A 22319-nucleotide genomic window follows, 5' to 3' on the forward strand; every position below is an offset into this window, starting at 1 on the left:
TCCCATTCCCGTTCCTTATCCCGCTCCTTATCCACTGCGATGGTGCCCGAGCGGAGCCGCGGCGGCGGAGGGGCGGCGGTGCCGCTGCTGCGCGGCTCCAGCCCGGCGCGGCAGCAGCAGCAGCAGCAGCAGCGCAGGTGAGGGGCCGCGCCCGCCGCGCACCTGAGGCGGGCCCGGGGCGGGCTCCGGCGGCCGCCGCTCTCCGTGCCCGCCGCTCTCCGTGCCCGCCGCGCTCCGCCCTGCCCCGCCCGGGGCCGCCGCCGTGGTCAGGTTTGCGGGGCCGCGGCCTGAGGCGGCGGCAGGAGCGGGTCGGTCCCCGCGGTGCCGGCCCCGCTGCCCGCGGGGGATCCGGGCCGGGCCGGGCCGGGCAGTCCCGCAGTGCAGCCGGGGATGCGCGGAGGGGCGGGCGCGCTGCTCCCCGCGGCCGATCCCAGCCGGGTAATTCCCAAAGTTTCCCTGCGGGCGGGAGAAGTCGCGGCAGGGGCTCCCGGCGCTCCGGGTGCCTTTGTTCGGTGTCGGGGAGGGCAGGCGGGCCCCGGAGATGGTGCTGGAGCGCTGGGTTTGTACCTGCGAACACAGCGTGGCACAGGCACAGAGGCGGGGAATGGCTTGGCTGGGCAGCGACCCTAAAAATCATCTCCTTCCACGGGCAGGGCCACCCTCCCTAGACCAGGGTGCTCCAAGCCCCATCAGCTTTATAGTTTTACAGCCTTACAGTTTTATAGTTTTATAGCAGTAGATTTAATCTGTCCCTTAGCTGGAAGTGGGTTTGCTGCCGCCGTTGCCATTTGCGATTGTTATTGTGAATGTGCCGTGCGAATTTTTGTAGATCTGGATGTTTTTACTGTTATTAAGTAGTTCGATTCTCCGCAGTACCTCGGTGTATAACGGAGTGCTGAAATCCCTCTGAGGAGCACACAGAGAAAGGCACAGAACAGGAGCTCATCTGCTCTCAGTGTGACATTTTTCCTCTCTTTTTCCCTTTTTTCTTCTCTTAAGCATAACTTTAAAGAGCTCGAAGCCTCTGTGTGTCGCCAGTAAAATTCCTTTTGTTGAATTGTTCTCTAGCAGGAACTGTAGAACTTCACAAATACTGTGTATTCTTGCATAACCAGGAGCATGTTCGTAACTCTTTTTTGACCATTCTCTATGCAAATCCAGATAATTTGCTGTATATATTATAGATGTAAGTAGAGTAGATTGGATAAAGATATTTCCTTTAATTTGAAGCAGAGCTTTTTAATTATCTGGGTTTTTAAAGTCACTTTAGAGGCCTTAAATGTTGAAAAACCTAAAAGTGTTGAATTTTGAGTGCTTTGATGACAAAATGGAAATGAATATGTATGAGCACATCTTTTTATACTCTTTATAATGCGGTTGTAATAGAAATCATGAAATTATTACATAGTTGTATGTTGTATTCCCTGATACGGAAACTCCAGATTCAGCAGTCATGAAGGTTAATTTGGTGTTTTAAATTTTTCAGGGCTTCAGATTAAAAAAAAAAAACCAGCCAAAAAAAGTAAGTTCAAGGAATGCAAATGTGTGACCAACATTTCTACAGTTCCTGCAGTGTGTGAGCTATAAGGGAGAGTTGTTCTCACATCTGCATTCCCTGATATTAATCTTGTCCAACTTTGTTCTATCATTCTAGGAGTTGGCTGTCTTTCATTCCAGATGTTTTCATGCCAGGTGATTTACTCCTTATTTATTTGTGGAGTCTTTGTTTCTTTGTGGAGGTGAATAAAAATTATTCCTTCTATTTTATCATCCTTTTTTTTTTTTTTACTCTAGGATTAATGGGAGGAGAAATCTGGGGCAAACAGCTGCAGGGCTTGAAGGCCATGAGGGCTTAAATAGCTAAAGATGGACTTGCAACTCAAGGCTTCTTGATTTTTATTTTTAGCTTTGAGTTTTTTGCTTGGGATTTGCTTCCTTGTGCAGATTCTGATCTGTGACTGGTGGTAACAGATCCAGTTTTGGGGGAATCATTAAGGTGATTGTGCAGAGGGACAAAACTGCTTCCTGAATACTCCAGTTATTTTGGGAACTGTCTGCTAAATGAGGCTGTGATGGTTTGGATGGCTCTGGAAGTGGTGTTGTGTGGCTATTTCAGTGCTGTTCCCTGGTGTTGTGCTCTACCATTATCATGTGCTGCTGGCTTTCCTTTGCAGTCTTCTGTGGTGAACACACACAGACAACCACAATCAAAGCAGCTCATTGAAGGGAAGCTTTCATGGGATTCCTTCCTTAAACTTTCCTTTAGGGATGCTGAAAGAGCTTAGTATAGAAGTTCCTCTAAGAAATATCTCTTCAGTTTCTAAATGTATCTTGTTTTGAGGATGATTCTTGAGAATTCCCAGTATCTGCTGCCTTTCCAGTATTTCTTTTAAGAGAGAAAAAGCGAAAGGTGCAGGAAAAGGCAGGGAAGAAACTGATAGAGTTGACATTTACTTTTTAAAGTCCTAACAACATTTTCATTTCTCCTTCTCCAGGAGAGTGACAATGGGTTTGAGGATGCCTGTGGAGCCTCGTGGCTTGTTGACACAGAGCTGAGTGTGATCTTTCCTCCCAGCAAAGTTCTCCAGAAGAGTAGAGCTCAAACTCTGGCCTCTTACATTTTTCAGAGCTTTACATTTAAACCAACCCATCAGAAAAGCCTAAGTTCAAGGGAATGCAAATGTGTGAAAACATTTCTGTAGTTCCTACAGTGGGAACCACAAGGGAAAGTTGTTCACTGCACTTGGGTGGATCAGGAACAAAACATATCCCATAAAATCTAAGTTGTGCTCTTCCCAGAAGGAGATCTCATGGCCAGAATCTGAGCCAGGAGTTCAAGCCATGGAAGCAGAGGACAAGCTAATCACTGAGAAATGCTTTATATGTGTGTGTGTGGGGTTGGGGTTTATCTTGAGATGGGTGATGCCACTGTCACTGCCCTCTCAGCTTAGCCCTGGAAAAGCTCTGGTTGAACAGAAGGGAGGTGCTCCCTTTCCAGCCTCCCAAGTGGAAGGCTGAGCTCTGGAGCTCCAGAGGATTCATTGTTACTGCCTGGTGATGGAGCATCTTTTTTTTTTTTCACCTCTGGCAGGGAATGTTTTAAACACCAACAGCCCCCATACTGTTCTAGCATAAAATACAAATGAATGACTTGCCTCTTGACTAAGCTAAAAATTTTCAACATTTTTTGGATGAACTTGAGGAAAAAGGTCTTGACTTGCTGCGTGGAGGCAGAGGGCAGGAGAATTAAGTATGTGCAGGAGAAGGAAACAAAGCAAAGTAGTCAGTTTTGCTGTGCTAACATCATCTCAGGGCTGACTCATAGGCCTGACTTTTCTGGGCAGAAAATTCACTTACAAACAATTCTGCTTGGCTGCACTGTCTTGTGATGAAACTTGTAGATCCTTTTTTTTTTTTTTTGAGTTCCACATACATTTTTCTGGGAATTCTTTTTATTCTGACACTTGAAACTTGCTGCCAAAGGCCTCTCTACCATTGCAGTCTTCTACAACTTCCTCAGCTCGTTTTGTGTGAGTGGGTTGTGTTTGTTTGGGTGATTGTGGGGTTTGTTCTGGGATATTTTTAGTAAAAGTTGACTGTGCTTGTGAGGTGAGTGGCACTTGGCTCTTCTCAGGTAGAAAAACCCCACAACATTTCAAAGCTCACCTTAAAAGCTGCCAAGGGATTGCTGATTGCCGTGTTGTGATTTTGAACCGCTGTCAATTTAATTCCTGTTAACAGCAGAGCAATAATAACTTTTATAATCCTTCAGGCTGACAGATGTGCTCCAGAGCACTTACTCATGGGGAGGAGGGGAAGGTGGGGTTTGTTTGCAGAAGGGCAGCAATTTCCATATGTCATCCTTATCCCAAAGATCTTTCCTTGTAACTTCAGGCGCAGAAGGGAGTTTGCTGCCTTGGAGAATAAATTAATTTTGTGAGAGGAGCTGTTTGTGGCTACTCCTCTCTTGCTTTCCTGACATTCAAAGCCTTGGTCTTGCCACAGTTTATGGCAGTGCATGTTCCAGGTAAAAAGCCAGGACAGAAGGTTGTAGGAGAGTTTAATCCTGGTTCTTTATGGTCTTGCAGCCTTTGGCAGCTTTGAACTTTCCAAAACAAGTTACTGCATCAAATGAAAGTATTGGTGGGTGATTTAGGCAAGGTTTTTTGTCACATGGGTGGGGTTTTGGTGGTGTAGGTCAGTCAATACTCAAAGAAATTTAGGAAACCTCCTCACAGACTGCAGTATTTCTTGGATTCACACCTGGAATTGTGCCCAGTCATCACTTGCTTTACCCAGCCTGTGAATTGAGGATTTCAGCCTTCAGTCAGCTTTCCCCCAATACTGAGAGTCCTTCAGCTTTGTTGTTCAAGCTGGGTTTATTTTATTTTGGTTTAAGTAATATTCTAATATAAATCTCTGCTGGAGTTAAACAGCTTAAATTTGATCTTGATATGCTTTTCTCTAGTGATCAGTTACCTAACCTTTGCATTTGGGGAATGTTGGTGTCTTCAAGGAGTAGGTTTTAGTTTGGAAGATGAAGGTTTTTGGGGAGGATTTTTTTTTTCTTCCTGAGGAAATTAGTTTTGTGGAATTTACTCAGACTGAGTAATGGTAGGGGTTGTAGGAAGTGTAAATATTTGTAGGGCTTGTGTGCTCTGTGCTAAAATGCTGTTTCACTTGTGTTAACTCTTTGCATACTGAGAACAAAATCTTTACTCTATGTAAAGAATTTTTAAAAGATTCTGTACTATTTGTTAGTTTTAAGCAGAACAATTTCCCTAATTTCAAGTTAGGTCTGCATGCTGAATCTTTCAGAAGGGAAACTTTGACTTTTGGTGCTATGGAAATAGGAACTGCATGATTTATTTTCTTTTCTTTTTGAGCACTGTTCAGATGACCTCCACTTAAATTTCTGTGAATTTGGGTTTTTTTTTTTAATGTTCAGATATTTAAGGTCCAGTTAAAGCAGAGGTACGTGAGTAGAATGAAACTTGTGACAGAGGATGAATTGTTTCTGTGAGTGGTGTTCTGGCCAGAGAGCGTTGGCCACTTCACAGGAAAAGAAGGGGATTAATCTTTGAGTTACATTTGAGTTTAATTTGGTAACAGAGACTAAAAGCTGAACTTTGAGTGGAGCATTGTGACAACTGTTGATTGGAATAAGCTTTGTTAGTGTGAAGGGCAAAACATTCTGTTGGATGCACTGCCAGAGAAAAATACTGTGACAGATTCCTGCGTGAGGAATTCCCTTCTTTTCCCCACTGCTAAGTGGGAATTCTGTCCTCTGGCTGCTGGCTGGCTGCACATTCCCATAAAACAGGGACAGGGCTGGAGAACCTTGCTCAAATCAGGAATTTTCCAGCTAACAACTGGATTTTAGGAGGAAAAGGTTAAGTGGATAATGCTTTGGGGAGAGAGCAGGGAGCAGGCAGAAGGATCTTCTCCGTTCAGGGATGTGTCCTGCAGTGCTGACAGAGATGGAAAAGCTTGGAGGAAGCCAATCATTTAAAATGTTGGCGGTACCTCCGTGCTTGGAGCTCCTCCCAATTAAAAGCATCTGTGATTCAGAGTGCTCAGTGAACTATTTCAGCCCTGAGCAGCCAGCTCTTCCTTAAAAATTCCATTAGAGTACTTATTTCATTGGAATTTTGGGAAGACGAGTCAGTTTTCAGCCTACCTGATCTGAAAACCCACAGCAGGTGAGCTACAGAACACAGATAAAATTATTGTCTATATATGAACTGTTAGAAATGGGAAAAATAAAGATACAGGTGGAGTCAACCAGCAGCAGAATAAAGATTTATCTAAGCTGTTGTTGGATATAATCCTCTGATACTCACTATAAAACATGGCATGTTCTTAGTCCTTCTTGGAAATGGAATTCAACAGACAGATTTTGACTTTTTTTTTCTATCTACAAGTTTTGTTCAGACTCTTAATGCATGTCTAGAAATCATCTCTAATAGTCTTTTTTGTCTCATCTGTAGAAATAAAAAATGACTTTTGAATAACACAGTTTTATGAAGCCAAACTGAAAAAAAAATAAGAAGAAACCTTGCTTGTATTTTGGGGTTTCAGACTTAATCTTGTCTCATTTCTTGGAAAAGTAATTTCTGTGTTGATTTATTGTAAAAAAATTCTAATTTTATTTTTTTTTTTTTTTTAATTTTTTTCTCCGCTTGCCAGACCTTAATTTATTTTGGATTAGGATTCCCATGGCACGTGAACTAGAGGATAATTTGGAGTAGGAGGTCTCTTTATTGAGGTGACTCTCTCCCAAGATGGTTGGGAAGCTGAAGCAGAACCTGCTGCTGGCCTGCCTGGTGATCAGCTCGGTGACCGTGTTCTACCTGGGCCAGCACGCCATGGAGTGCCACCACCGCATGGAGGAGCGCAGCCAGCCCCTGAGGGCGGGGGACAGTGCCAGGGGCACGCTGAGGACAGCCCCCAGTGCCAGTGCCAACAGAAGCCTGCCCTACAGCAAGGACATGCCCCTGATCTTCATCGGCGGCGTCCCCCGCAGCGGCACCACGCTGATGCGCGCCATGCTGGACGCGCACCCCGATATCCGCTGCGGGGAGGAGACCAGGGTGATCCCCAGGATCCTGGCGGTCAAGCAGATGTGGGCCAGGTCCAGCAAGGAAAAAATCCGCCTGGATGAGGCTGGAGTCACGGATGAGGTGCTGGATTCAGCCATGCAGGCGTTTTTGTTGGAGATCATCGTGAAACACGGCGAGCCCGCTCCGTACTTGTGTAACAAAGATCCTTTCGCTTTAAAATCCTTAACTTATCTTGCCAGAATTTTCCCTAATGCCAAATTCCTCCTGATGGTCCGAGATGGCCGCGCATCTGTGCATTCCATGATCTCCAGGAAAGTCACAATAGCTGGCTTTGACCTGAACAGCTACAGAGACTGCCTGACCAAGTGGAACCGTGCCATAGAAACCATGTACAACCAGTGCATGGAGGTGGGCTTTGAGAGGTGCATGCTGGTGCACTATGAACAGCTGGTGCTGCATCCTGAGAGGTGGATGAGGACTCTCCTCAAGTTCCTGCACATCCCATGGAACCAGGCAGTGCTGCACCATGAGGAGATGATTGGAAAAGCAGGGGGGGTTTCTCTTTCCAAGTAAGTATAAGCCTTCATCCTTCACCTTGTGTTGTTCTAAAATAGCACATTTTACATGTAAAAGTCATAACTTGATTGCAGTTTCTCCCTTGGGCAGCTGATTTATGATGAATCTGGAAAAGGATTCTGCTAAAAGTCACTGCTAATTAACAAATTGCCGTCTCAGATTGGTTCTGCTGAACAATTGTCCCACTAATGTGTGTGTGTGTGTGTATAACAAAAGAACAAACTTCTAATGGTCAAGGCTAACTTGAATTTGAACATCTGATATCAGCTTTGCTTTTCTCTGTGCCCCAAAATAAACCTGAGCTGTTTTATCTAGACTGGTGTTACCCATCCTAGCAAGATCACCCATTTGATTTCAGCAACAATATTGTTGTCAGTGCAGGAATGGCCTCGGAGTTGTATTTGCCAAGAACATCCTCTTCCAGGAAACTTGAGAAACTGCTCCAAGAGAATAGAAAGCAGAGTTGGCAGCTTTTCTCCTGGCATGTGCTCCTAAAAGGACAAGCATTTTGATGAAAATTAACCTTGTTGTAAGCAAATCTCTCATGATTCTGTTGGGCCATCTGTGCACCTGATATAGCTACTTTCAGAAACCCAAATCCAGCTCTGCTTAGAAAACCAAGATGGGTGTTGTTAAAAGAAAATCTGATTAATTCTCTAGTTAAACTCCTCTGGTTTCCTTGCCACTGTTCACAGCTGAACAAGTGAAATACAGAAGCTGTTTCATCTTTACATTGAGAGAGAAAAATGTCAATTTTTGACACTTCTCCTATTTTTGAATCCACCAGATTAAGTTTTAAAATATTGAATAAGAATATTCCAGCAGCAAGGCCTGCCCAGTTAAATTACTCAACTTCTGGATTTTGAATAATCAGCACTGGCCAAGTGCTTCTGAGTAAGAGTCAACTTGCACAGCAAGCACACACAGACTGTTACAGAGTGATTCTATTTATTTAAACTCCAGTTTTGAGAAATAAAAATGGGGAGATTTTCTTTATTTAATGCCTAGGAACATGGCTGTGGATTTTCTAATATATTGTAAGGGCATTTGAGTGAAAGCAAATATGAAATTATTATCAGTGATTACAAAGAGAACTTAAAACTCAAGTAACAATTGTATATTTGCAATCTGGAGGTTTCACATCACCATTCCCACTGAAGAAACAGCCTCCACTGTGTTCCCAGAGTTATCAGGAAGGGATCTCATCCCTTTTTTTTTGCCAGTGTTGTTTGATGACAGATTGAGGCCTTGTGGAAACGTTAACCTGGAGCAGGGCACTGTGATACCTCCCTGGAAGCTGATCCACATGGGAACTTTTCCCTAATTCCTGGAGTTCATTGCTGCTTCAGCAGCAGCTGAGTGGGGGTAACTTATTTTTACTGAGATAAATGAGTGGTTGCCAAGCTTTGTTAAGTGTCCTGTAAAAAATAACCCTGTATAATCCCATTTCTAGTAAAATATTACTGCCTTACAGCTTCCAGATTGGCGTTTTTAAAAATTAATGGACCTTCATACTCTAAAACTCAATAACCTTGCTGAATTCTTACTGATACTTCTTACTAGGTCTGGTGGAATGGGGTGTGAGGAGTTGAGAATATTTGTTTCTAAAAATTAAGAAAATGGATTGTTCAAAGTAAAATGTGGCCTCGTGTTTATTTTTTTTAGTGAAACCTTCACATTTAAGAGTATGGACATGTTCTTGTGACCCTCAATTCAGTCTGGTCACAGAGCTCTTTATGCTTCTATTATCTCTCAGGAGATGATCTGTGGAAGCAAGTTCTGATTTCAGGAGGCTCTGGCAATGGTGGAAAAAGACTGAGTAATGGGTGTTATGTCTGGGGTGGGGTTTATCTAATCAAATACCCTTGCAGTGGGTGGTGAAATTTGGTTTTCAGTTGCAGGATTTGATAATGATTTCAGTGACTCAGGCTTTCAAGGGCTGCAGAAAACCCAGTGCATATGAAAACCTTCAACATAAATGCCTGTGTTGTGTACTTATATGATTCCAGTAGAAACTGTGCAGGGGGGAAATTGAGATTTCCCAGTTTGATGTCTCTGTACCAGTTAAAACCTGCTGGGTTTGGCATCCCCAGCTGTGATACTGTGTAAAAACTCAGGAAAACAAGCAGAGCCCCCTGCTTTATTCATCTTTCACTCACCTGTAAGACCTCCAGATCTTCCAGACAGGCTCAGCATCCACTTCAGATCCATACTGCTGGCTCAGGTCCAACCTAAGATGCCTGGAGGTATTTTTTGAAGAGAAATCTGACAAGTTTTTGTCATTTTGAGATACTTAAAAACATTTTGAGAATGAGATCACAGTGTCACTAAAAGACCTTTATAACAATACTATTACCTGCTAACAAAAAATGAATGTTTCAGCATTTATTTCTCACCCCTTAGTTTGATTTTTATCCAGAATCACTGCAAGGGCTAGAGGGATGTGCAGTGCAGGATTTGTAGGAGTGTGAAATTTTCTGTGGTTTGAAATCCCTGCCAACGTGGCTGTTGAAGGAATGCATTATGGACTCTATGCTCTAACCAGGATTGTTAATTGAGCTCTGGCATTTTCCTAAGTGAAAGCAGCTGTGCTGACCACTGATGTAAAGAAATGTCAACCCCTCTAGAGCAATTTTTATTAGGTTTATTATGGAAATAGCTGTCTAGGCAGAATTACTTCAGAATTTACTATATTTAGTACATAGCTCTCGTTTGATTCTGGTACAGATGCAGAATTATTTGGGGTTAGTCCTGTGTGCTGTGCTTCCAGCTGCTTCCAAAGCTGGAACTTCCTGGGGTTTTGCAGGGAGCTGGAATCACTGCCATAGGCACATATCATCAATTTTCTCAAGAATTGGTGTTTTCTTGTTTTTCTGTTTGCATTTTTAGGTGTTTCTTTCCTCCTGTCCCCAATCTGTCTTCCCCCACAGTCCTCAGAAGTTCTTTATCTGAGGAATCTTTCCCACAAATGGTTTTATTTTCCTTCCCACGTTAACTGAAGGGACAGAAGGGGATTTAAGCAGGCCAAGTGTGGAGCAGGGTATTTTTTATGAGTGCTTGGGAGCAGCTAAATGTAGTCCCTGCTATCAATCACCAGGAAGTGTTTCATGCTGAGGGTATTGTTACCAAAGACTAAAATTCCGGAGGGACAAAACACACATTTAAAATTTGACATCAGGATGAGGAATCCATATGTGTACAAATTTAGGCTCAAATTGATCTATAGCACCCTTTTTTCTTTTTTTTCTTTTTTTTTGGGGGGGGGGGGGGGTCCAGCAAGCTCTTAGCCAGGCCCATTACCTGCTTCTCCCAGTATCATCATCCTGATTTTAAATCAATTTGCAGTTTTGGTGAAGGGGTTTTGGCCTTGGCTGGCTCTGTCTGAGAACCCTAGATCTTCCATTTTTCAAACATCTCGTGGTAATTTTTTCCTGAGTGTCCCAATCCACCTCTGGACTCCTGACTCTTGTGGTGCTTTGGTCTCTGCCTTGCTGCTTTGAACTTCTGAATCTCATTTCTTAGCAGTTCTTTTCTTGCTAATTCAATGTGGAGTCAGATGTTCATCTTCTAATTAGAAAGATCAAAAAAAAAAAAAAAAACCTGCCTAAATTTTTAGTTTTCCATCCAAACTTGTGAGCTCAGGCCAACAACCCTCAGGAAGGTTGACATTTAGTCACAACTCCCTGGTCCCAAAATCCCCTTCTGAGATCCTGCTTTTGGTTTTGAGTCCCTGGTAGTGCTTGAAGAGGATAAAGCTGAAAATTCTGGGGTTGTTTTAGAGGTTTTTTTGTTGTCAGATCCTTTTCAACTTCCATGAAACACCAGTCTGAAGGCCCTGCTTGCCAAGACAGTTTCCTTATGATCATGTCCCTCTCTGGTTTGTTCTTTGTTGCCTGTACTTAAATTATTTCACTTTCCTGACCTTCCAGCACTGAATGACTGATTACCTGCCTCTGTCCTGGAAGGATTTTAGCTCTGATGAGGAGTGAAAAAGAGGAACAAGGTGGCAGCTGTGTGCTCAGCATCAGCTTTGAGGCTGATAGAAATACTCCTTTTATATATCCAATAATGTCCAAACTCTTTCTGAGGTCAGGAAAAAACAAATTATTTAGAGTAAAAAAATCAGAGAGTTTTCAATTACTCAGCCTGAAATAAGCACAGTAAAGAAGTTGTGTGTAAAGAAGGCAGGAATGTGGCAGAACAAAGCAGTGCCAGATTTTTAACCTGGAAAAAGAAAACACAACAAAAACACTCCACAAAAGTAGAGCAAAAATGAAAATTACATTAGGACTGTTGCTTAAATGAACAAGAAATCAACTCTTTTCTAAATATTTTTAAGAACTGTGTAAAGACCAAACAATCAAAGGAATGATTATAAAAAATATTTCTGTTGTTTGTAGCTTTCTGTCAATCTCAGGTCTCTTTTTTATTAAACAAGTTTAAAAAGTAAAAGATGAATCACAGAATGGGTGTGAGAAGAAATATCACATGGATTTGAATTTAGAATACTTCTAATACATCTAAGATAATTAAACAGGAAATGTGGGAATATGCCAGTGGGAAACCAGCTTTATGTGTAGGTGTGTGCTTACTTTTCACTTAACAGCTCTTGGGCTTTCTCTGCTGCCTTTATGCTATAAAAAAGTTGCTTCAGCACAGCGTGAGAGCCTAAACCAGGCAGCATCTGCAAATATTGTGCAAATTCTTCTCATTAAAACTTCACTTCCCATCAGCTCTGTAGAAACATGAAATTTTGAGAGGGAAAGAAGAAGAATGGGGGGAAAAAAAAAAAACCAAACAAAACAAGTTAAAGGTCTGAATGCAATTGAAGAAGTATTGGTTGGAATGGAAAATACAAATTTCTTTTCTCCTTCCTCAGGGTTGAAAGATCCACTGACCAAGTCATCAAGCCAGTGAATGTGGAGGCACTGTCCAAATGGGTTGGGAAGATCCCTGCTGATGTCCTGCAGGACATGCCAGTGATTGCCCCCATGCTGGCCAAACTGGGCTATGATCCCTATGCCAACCCACCCAATTACGGGAAACCAGATCAAAAAGTGGTGGAAAACACAAGGAGGGTAAGGCTTTTGTGTGTTTAATTACTGCCTAAATGGATATGAGCTATAGAGTAGGAGCCTTGGGTTTGGTCTGGGGTTTTAAAGTCTGTTTCTGATACTTTTTTGATACTTTGCAATGTGTTTTCCTTGGGGGAAAATGAAAGAATTCTTCAGGACCTTGAGCTGTGCTTCTTGGTGTGTGCAGCTGAGAACTGCCCAGATAGTTGGGAACTGGTTAGCAGTGGAAAAAGCTTTCTTGTCTGGACCTCAGACTTGATGGATGAGCTCAGCTTTTTATACATGAGAGTTGGCAGAAGCTCTGTCACAAAATTACACCCCAAATAATTCGTAGAAGTTTGAAAAATGACCCATGAAAAATGACCCATAGAAAACAGCCCATGATGATCAAAATGTCTGATTTTCCAATTCTTGGTAGACCAACCCAAAGATGGAGGAAGGTCTGGTGCTGATTAACCTAAACTTAAGGGTTTTAAGTCTGAATTTAATGTTGTTGGAATGTGAGTAGTTAGGCTATAGAGCTGTTTATCCCTGGAGGTATCAGTTGAAAAGCTCATTACCATTGTTGGAAATAGAATTAATAACTCTGCTTCTGTTCTTTTGGGCATGTATAGTTTATTAAAAGAAGGTGACTTTTGCTGCTGCAGCAGAGTAATCAGGGAAAAAAATTGAATTAACTATTTAAAAGGGCTGTCTTCCACCAGCCTTCTGATCCTGCAAAAACTGGTTGGAATACTGATGGGGTAGATAGGAATGAGAAAGGAATTTGGGTTTGTGAAGCCTCTAAACACTTTTGTATTATTTCTTTTTAGAAAAAAATGTCATTAAAAACATTGATCAGTGTATTAAAGGCTGGCAGGTTGATTGTTTTAATTAATAGCTGATAGCTCAGCATGGAAAAGGTAACCCACCTTTTTTTGGTTACAATTTATAGGTTCCCTGCTTTGAAAGGCTCACAAAGAAATTAACTTTTCTGCACTCAGTTAAAAATAGTGTTCAATACTAGAAATTGCAAATTATATTGGTTGTGTCTCACTGATAAAATTTACACAGATTTTTACAGCCTGCTGACCTTTCTAAGGCTTCCACCTGTGTGTTGCAAGCTCAGTCCAAGCTGTAAAAATTGTCTGGATTTCTGTGTCTTCTTGAAATGTATTTGATTTCAAAATACAAGAGAGAAATTCAGGTAATAAACAAAGCCAGGAGCATCTCTCTAAAGAAATTAAAGCCTGATTTCAAAGGCTGAGGGTTTACTGAGGCTTTTTCCAAGTTTGTTTTGAAGGATAATTTGTTTGTTTATTGCTAAGAGCAGCTGTTAAAAACTGAAGCTGCTCTGAATATTGCAAACATATGGAAGACTCATTAATATTTTGGCTGCTATTTTAATTTAATAGGTTTACTTACAGCCCCAGACAGCATTTTAATTTTGTTGCTTATTGTAGTACCCAGTCTATATTTTTCTAGTCACTTGTTCTTTGACAAAATTACATTTCCATGTGTGGTTTGTACAGATAAAATGAGGGTGATGTTCTGAATGAATGCTAAGAGCAAGAGAGTTAAAGATGGTTCATCTTCAACATTTAGATTATTTCTTTAAAAATGGAGCAACAGAAAGATTTCAAAATGTTTCAGACTGTGGTATGTGAGTTTGACCCATCAGGGACAGCTCTTGTGGGTTTCCCTTGCTCCTCCAGGAACCTGTGCTAGTTTATTCCTTGCTGCTGCAGCCTGGAGAAGAAAGCATTTAGTTAAATGGATAAATAAATAAATCTGGGCTTTTCCAGCCTTTTGGAAGTGGCACTTGGCAAGTTAAGTGTGTTCCTGTGTACTCTGGGCTGGTGAATTTGTAAATCACTGTGGTGCTTCTTTCGCTCTTGCTTTCTTTAAATTTCTTCACCTGGGATAGCCTTTCCCAGAGTTTTGTACTGGATATCTTGAATATGGAATGTGGATGAAGCCATAGAAAGTCTTTCCAGAGTTGCTTTTCAATACATAGTAAGAATATCTGTGTCTTGTTTATAGCCATTTATTGGCTCATTCTGTGTCTGGAAGCAGCTCATTTATGCTTATATTTATGTTTATTTATAGATTTAGGTTTGTGGTCTCCAAGACTTTAAATTGAACACAGAACTTGAATTGTATGCATTGAAAACAGATAAAGTTTAGGATTCTAAAGCTGAGCAAAATCTGTCACTTCTTGGAAAAGACCACAAATTGAACTTAACAGTGAAAATAACACTCAGCAATTTAAAGCTGCTGCTCTTAATCATGAAAGTGAGAACCAGCAGTGTAAAAATGCTTAAAACAAGGGCTGGTACTGGAGAAAAATGGAGAGAGATGGCTGGTGTGGTGTAAAATATTAGTTTCCCTAAGCTTTCTGAACACCCAAGTCCTGTTCTTTATTCCTCTTTTCTCCTTTTCTGTCCCCTGCTGGTGACTTCCATATGTACAGCTTAAATAGCTTTTTCCTCTTCAGTCTGGAGACAAAATGATGATTTTCTCCAGCTAAAGGACAGTGCTTAAATTAGAAATGCTATCTCCTCGTAGGTAATGCAAGGGAAGCAATGCTTTCTGCTAAATTTGGATTTTTCACCTGACTGTTACCAAAATGCTGAGGTTGGTTTTCTGTGCTCCTGCAGCACAGCATAAAAATAACAAGATGCAACCTGTGTTTGTACTTTGACATCTCTGCTTTTGTTTCAGGAACTAACAGAGCATGAAGGGAACTTCATCTCTTCTTGTGTTGCTCTCCCAGTGCTGTGGGATGTTAGGAGATAAAACATCTCTGACAGGATCTGCACTGAGGAAGTCACGAGTTCAACAGATTTTTCTGATGTTTTCAATAACAAAGCCATTAACTTTCTGTTTATCTGTTTTCTGTTAAGCCTGACAATATTATCTTCTCTGACAGTTTCTCTTGTCTCAGTTAAGGAATGCAGAGCAGAGAGAGCAAGGTCTGGCCAGGGTTGTGCTGTTCAGCAGATCTCTGCATGTGACCTCTTCAAGGCAGGATGATTTTGCCATCACTGAATATGTTGTGGTTTTCTTGTAATTCTGTTGCTGATCTGTTCATTTTATGACTGCAGGGGTTCCTTCCTTAGAGATATATAACTGGCTACTTGTTGTTCCCCCCTAGAGTTTTAACAGATTTTACATCCTGAACAGAAAGGAAATCAACATCCTGAAGTAAATGAAGTTTTCATCTGCAAATTATGCAGCAAATGCAAATATTTAAGCTGTGTGAGCTGGTAGCCCAGTCTCTATAGGGTGAAATACAAAAGTGCTTCACTCCTCGTTAGAACAGTGTCTGATATGTCCTTATCACTATTATGGGATTGTGTAAAAGTGAGTGTCAGCAGTTTGCCAGAACCCAGCAGAAGAAGAGAGCAGCTCCCAGCTGCAGAGCTCTGCCCAGGAGAAACTGTATTGTTGTGTTATGGTTGGCAGAGTGGTTTCCTCTCACATCTGCGATGAATTACATCAGATTTTCTTTGGCACGTCCTTCCCACTAAATAAATTTGTATGCTTGGAATACACACTCCAGTAAGTTCTTTTAACTTCTTCATGGAGTTGTGTTCCTTGCCCTGGAGAGATCCAGAGGTGGAAGTTACAGAACTCCAGAGAAAGAGCCGTGGTTTTCAGCAGGACTGTTCAAATAGACGTGGTTCTTCTAATGACAGCCCAAAGCTGTTATCCAGCTCTGGTTTCTGTTCAGCTGCTGCTAACATCTACAGATAAAAACAGAGTTTACTCGCTCCAGTTTCATGCCTGGTTTGAATTGTGAGGAGCCATCTCCTGTTTAGAGTCCAAACATCCATGACAACCAGGATTTCAGCAGTTTGTCTTTGAGATTTTAAAGGCAGGAGCAATCTCTGATAAAGGTAAAAAGTGTACTTATACTAGAGCACGAGGATAATTGTGCTGTCAGAGATGTGTGAATGCCCAGCTGCTCAGGGCCCTGCATCTCCATTTTCACTGATTAACCTGATCATAAAGGCATTTGGCTTTGTAGGCATTTTCTCTCAGATTTAAAACAAAATTTGGGGGGTTATTCCATCTGTCTTGTGACCCTGACAGCACAGACTTTTTCAGTGTCCTCTAAATTTGTTGAATATTCCCTTTAGTGGGTGTTTCTTCTACTATGTGGATTCCCATCTGCGTAGTTTCTCTCCAGAGGTGCTGCTATCTCCTTTTTACAACAAAACCAAACCTCCAAACCCCTTAACTCTACATAAATATGGTTAATAATCCATAAAGAGAGTTATTACCAACCAAAATGCAAACTGAGGTGTGGTTGCAAGCTGCCTTTTGGCAGACATCGCTGGGCCTGTGTAAAATCCTGCTCTCTGTGTTGTCTCTCGTGGGTAAACATTTACATCTCACATAGCCCTTCCTTGGCAGGTCCAGCAGAGGTGAAGAATTGTGTAAACCTTTAAAGCTGCCTTAAAAGTTCAGGAAAATATGAAAGATGAGGGTACCTCCACGTGCTGTGGAGTGGTTCTAGAAAGGGGCTCAGGTCTGGTTTTGCCAGTGTTCTTTATTTACTTTCTTTTTCTCTTTTACAATTAAACATCAACAGCCTTGTACTCTGCAACCTGGATGTTTTAAAGCTTACCAAGCCCAAGTACACTTGGTTGCAGGGTGACTTTTACACAAAAAACCCCATTATTTTTGTGTACTGGAACTGACCAAATATAATGGGACTCTTTCCAAAGCAGGCAGGGTAGTGGGTGAAAAGAAATGCTTTAATCTTCTGTAAAAAAGAATTAGAAGTTACATTTCTGTTCTGAGGTTCTCCCTGTGCATTTAAAAGGGTTTTCTCAGGCAACTGGATGTGAAACTTGTTTTCTGATCTCTTTTTGAGAATGACATGCATTCAGTTTGGCTATAAGAATGTGTTTTGGTTTTTTAATAGAACAGCTTGAATACTGCCAACACTGAACAACAAACTGACACAGGCTCCAGATCCCCCTCTTTTGGAATTTCATTTGGACTTGCAAAATAATTCCCTTAGAAATGGTAAACACCATTTCTTCTCAATTTTACTGAATTCTTGCTTAGACTGGAAATAATTCCAATATCCTGCTTCTGTCTCTCTAATGCCACTGTGAGTGGTGTGTTTTAGACTTACAAATTGGTCAGAAAAGAATTTGGAATCTGAAGCCTCTTTAATTTCTTTGGCTGCAGATGGAGTCATTGTTTTTAGAATTTCTGGTTTGCTGTTGATCCCTGGGTTTTGATTCAAGAGGGACCACTCAGTGTTTTTGGAACTACTTTAAACCAGTTTCATTGCAGTCTCCATCCTGACAAAACCAGCCTTTAGGTAGTGTCAGTTCTGAACCAAAATTTGTGTATTAAACCTAATCTTGGGCCTGCCACTGCTTAGATTTGCCTTGGTAAATTGTGCTGTATTTTCATGTGAATATTATATGAAATATCCTCAAAACATTTGCTTTCCAGTGACATTATTTTTCTTGATATTGCTGATGGGTGAATGCCCTTGGCTATCTGCTATTAGATGCTTATTAGGGGTAAATGCTGTTCTTACAAAGGTGAAGTTTTTGGAGCAGACACAAATATAGGTGTGTAATATAAAAATTAGACTGAGTGATAATTGCAGGAAGAAAGGAGAAGGATTCTGGAGAGACAGCTTTGGGTTTGGTCCTTGTGGTTCTAAATCAGTCACAAAGTGCTGTCACCATCAGGACTAAATGTTTTTAAGAATTCCCAGAAAAGGTGAAGGTTCCTGTCCCTTCCAACATCACCATCTAACAGAAAATACTGTTCTTCCTTGTGACCCTTGCTTAGGTTATTCTGTAACATTTTTGTTGTGATAATGTTGTTTTGTAACTTCCATTCCTGTTCTCCAGGACACAGCCTGCATTTTAATGGCTTGGATAAAAGCTCAAAATGAGAAATACTCTCCTTCATTTATAAATATTTACAGTGTAACAAGGCTCCAACAGCCACACACTGAATTTCTGCCCAGGGTGGCTTTCCTAAATGTTCCCATGGGAATGACAGTGGCCCCTGGCTGAACACAGATGAGAGCTGTTCCTGTTTTATCTAAACCATGGAATATCAGAAGGCACAGAGTGCCACAATGTGTATGTGTAGGAATTCCTGCTAGCTCAGTGAAGCCTGGTGGTTTGGATCCCAGGGATGGATTGGGATGGCAGTTGCCAATCCCAAATCCATCTCCTGTGAGTCACAGGATCTGCTGGGCAGGAAATTCAGAGCTGACTCAGTCCCAGGCCACTGCAGAATATTGACAAGCTGGGGAAGGCTTTGTATTCTGGTCATCTGCTCATAGGAGAGCAGAGAAAATTGTTCATGAACATTCCCTGACTTCCTGGATCTCCTTCCTTTGACGCAAGCCAGGGAGTGTAGCTCAGAGCGAGGCTTTGGAGGAGCCCCATTTCCATTTCATGACTTTATTGAATTTTTCTAAGTAGGTTTGTACCCCTTTTTAATTTTTATTTTGAAATGATTACGCAAGACCACAAAAGTCATGACATTGGGATGAGCAGTCTTTATGGTTCAGTAGTCAGGATGGTAAAACTCTTCAAGCATACTTCTTTTGGGGGAAAAAAAAGAACAGAATACATTTTTTTTTCCCCTTTGGAATGTTTAATCTCAGGAGGAAAGAGCTTTTAAAAATTATCCTCCAGAGAGAAGACAGTATATTGCCAAAATATGTAATGTATTTAATGTCATAGAATTAGTGGATGCTAATAACACAAAAGAATCTTTTTTCCTTTTGGTTTTCCTTCCCTTAAGAAGCTCTTCAGCATTTCAAACAATAGTGAATGAGGGCTTTGAGTAGTATAATTTTTTGTCTGTTTTTCCAGGTCTATAAAGGTGAATTTCAGCTTCCTGACTTCCTTAAAGAAGTGCCACAGGTACAGTATTGAATTAATTTCCTTTTTGTGGGTGTAGCAGCAAATGATATCAAACAGCCTTTTATAAACCACTTCTTCATGAGCTTGATTTTCTGATTGATGGCAAGATTTACTGATTATCCGTGAGGTGGAATCTTGAACTCAGCATCCCAAACTTCTCCTGAATCCATCTGTAACTCCAGAGTTAAGAGTGGTGTTTGTCGCCCTGAGCTGCTTGAATATTGCTGTGAAATGGAAGGAAACTTTGAGACTCTTTTCCAGACCAAACTGCAAAGTTTGTTACTTGTAGACGAGCTTTATCTTTTGTTATCTTGGTTTAAAGCAAGTCTAGTTCACAGGGCAGAATTATAAGTACTGAGAGGTTTTAAAAAGAAATAGAAATGTTATCAAAGTCAGCAAACCCAGCCATGGATAAGGGGTGGTGTTGATTTAATAGTCACATGAGCTATTGAACTTGAGATTTTACTGAAAATTCATAACTTGGTACCTTTCAAATGCTGTTAAGTGTCATCAGCTCCTTAGGGGACCTGCAAAAAAACAAAAAGGAAAATCATTATTGTGGAGCTCTCAAACTGTAGGATCTTGTGGATGTCATAGAATTGTAAAATCCCAGAATGGTTTGCATTGAAGAGACCTTAAAGTCCATATTTTTCCACCCCTGCCATGGGCAAGGACATCTTCCAGTATCCCAGGTTGCTCCAAGCCCTGTCCAACCTGGCCTGGGACACTTCCAGGGATGGGACAGGTTAAAAATACACAGGAATCTACCACAGACAAAGCATTTTGACTTAGCCATTCGTTCAAATAAAAGTGATTTGATTAAAAAGGAAAACTGATTTCTTTTGTTCCAGCCAAAGAAGACAGTAGAAAGGAAGTCTCGTGGCAAGATAAAATGAACATGGATCAGTGAAGTGGAATAGCTGTAGTGTGGGTTTCATGTTTTCAGAATATAACCCTGCTGTGGCCACCAATTCTTTCTGAGCAGCCTTTGTGTGATCTCTAACGTGGGCTTGGCTTTTTTCTGGCTGTTTGCCTGCTTGGATCACTCAGTGCTCCTGCTTTGCTCAGCTGCTGGAGAACCATTGCAGCCCTGTTGCTCCCAGCATTGTCCCCTGTCACTGAGTGTCTGTTCCATGTGTGCTGCTGAATTCACAGTGTCCTGGCAGGGGTCACTCCTGGGGCTTCCACATGGGATTACTGGTGGGATTGCAGGATTATCCACAGATAAAGCTGCAGGAATAGGGTGTGATTTAACAGGAGGGGAAATATTGCTGAGAAGGATTTATGGAAAATGCAGGGAGATCCTTCAGAGTTGAGCACACTGTGTGTAGATGGTGTGCTAGCAAAAAAACCCTTGATGTTGAATAAATCCTGGGTTAAATCCTTTAAATCCTTGTTCTGCATACAGTATCTGTCAGTTAAATTATGCTGTTTGTGGTTTCCAATTATCTTGTGATAATACCCAAAAGAACCTGGGCTACTATGAATAATAAATATCTTCTTCACTCCATATGATAGGGAGGTTCCTCCTAAATTCCAGGAGGTAGATTGATACAATTCACTTCATTTAAATACAGTATTTACCAAACTCTGAGCAGATTTATCCAGAGCAAAGAAAGACCATCAAAAAGACAAAAATAAGCATTGTGAAATAGTAAAAGAATATTCCTTAAACCAGAAAAACTTGATCAAATTGATGCTGATAGTATTAACATACTGTAACTACTGAACAGCTCAAAGGTTTGGAGTACAGACATTGGCACTGATAATATTTTTGTCCTCTAATATAAATTGAGTGACAATTTAATTATTTTTTTGACAGACTGAACCTATGGAATAGAAGATAAAATGGACATTTCTTGCACAGAAGGTAATAAAAGGGCATTGCAGTCCTGCTCATTTGTTGCTCTTAATTTAGTTAAGATAATTTCTGTTCAACTTCTGTAACTCCATGGGTAAGCAAAATATGAAGATACATTTTTTAAAGAAAACTGCTAAAGATGAGCTGATTTGTAATATTTGATTTAACATCTCATAGCCAGTATTTTCAAAAAGCTGCATTTTAGTCACTGAATAAACAATGGCAAGATTTTGCAGGGAGCTCAGTAAATTCCAGACCAATTAAGTAATGAATGATGCAAGATCTCCTGTGTTAATGCAGGATTTTTACTTGTCAGCCCTGCTAGCAGATCTTCTGGCCTGACAACAAAAGATGGCAGAATGGGTTTAAAAATAGCCCAAGGCAACGTGCCCTACAAATATCCCCAAAATAGATCCTTACGTGGCCATAAATATAAACACCCTAAATATAGCCAAAAGCACTGCTCAGTGTAGAAATAATGGATCTAAAAGCTTCCCAGAGATTAATTGCAGGCCTTTGCTGTGAAATCCATAGAGAAACCATAATCTTTGCACACAGTCAATGCTCAAATGACTAAAGCATCAACCTCATTTTGCCACTTAGCTCTGGAAGTTATATTTCAAACTGCAATATTTCTGTCTAAAGCTGCTGCCCAGTTTCTGAGAAACCAAACTGGGAACTTCCCAGCAGTAACTTCCCACTGTAGGGAGGGACACTTCAGCATGGCACTACAGCCCAGGAGCACAAGGGTTTGGGATAGAAGTGGAAAATCAATCAATATATTATTTTTTGCATGATGCTCCAAGCAGTCTCTCTAATGATAAAGGATGGACAAAGCAGCCACATTCCTTACAGGAATGTTTGAGTGGCTGGGATTTGTCTTGGCAGTGATTTTCCACCTACTGAGACAACAGTGGCTATTCTTAATTCTGCATTATTTGTAATTCCAAAATGCTGTCCAGGATAAAAAGCTGAATATTACCAGGAAAGCTCAAACATAACTTTATTTCTTTTTCCTTAGAAGATCAACTGCTGCCTTTTCCATGGGAATGATCCCTCAGGCCTGTCCCCCTGGGATCAGAGGTGTGCTGCTCATGGCCTGCTCTCTTCAGAATGCTCTCTCCTGTTCCTTTCATCCTGTTTTTGTTCCAAATTTTGCTGTTGTGAGCGCATGTAAATCTGTTAAAAAAAAAAATCACTGTTGTTAATGTAGAACTGCATTACATTCGCACAACTATTTTTTTTAAGGTTTTAAAAAATGCAAAAGCAATGCCTGTCTCTGAAATTGCTCCTCTGTTTTAATTACACAGCTCCATCTTCACAGATTTTTTTTTTTGTTTCT

The 22319-nt window shown here is 41.2% G+C and overlaps 1 protein-coding gene across 1 annotated transcript; it reads left to right on the forward strand.

Annotated features, from left to right (window-relative positions):
* The first annotated feature begins 16 nt into the window (after positions 1–16).
* TPST1 (tyrosylprotein sulfotransferase 1) lies at positions 17–22319 on the forward strand. The gene is made up of 7 exons (XM_082294514.1): positions 17–137; positions 6190–7132; positions 12019–12217; positions 19066–19116; positions 19968–20043; positions 20939–20986; positions 21999–22319. The coding sequence occupies exons 2-5, from the start codon at positions 6285–6287 to the stop codon at positions 20010–20012; spliced, it is 1143 nt and encodes a 380-aa protein (XP_082150640.1). The 5' UTR covers positions 17–137; positions 6190–6284; the 3' UTR covers positions 20013–20043; positions 20939–20986; positions 21999–22319.

The sequence above is a fragment of the Coloeus monedula genome (genome assembly GCF_965178545.1).
Source record: "Coloeus monedula genome assembly, chromosome: 20".
NCBI classification, from domain to species: Eukaryota; Metazoa; Chordata; class Aves; order Passeriformes; family Corvidae; genus Coloeus; species Coloeus monedula.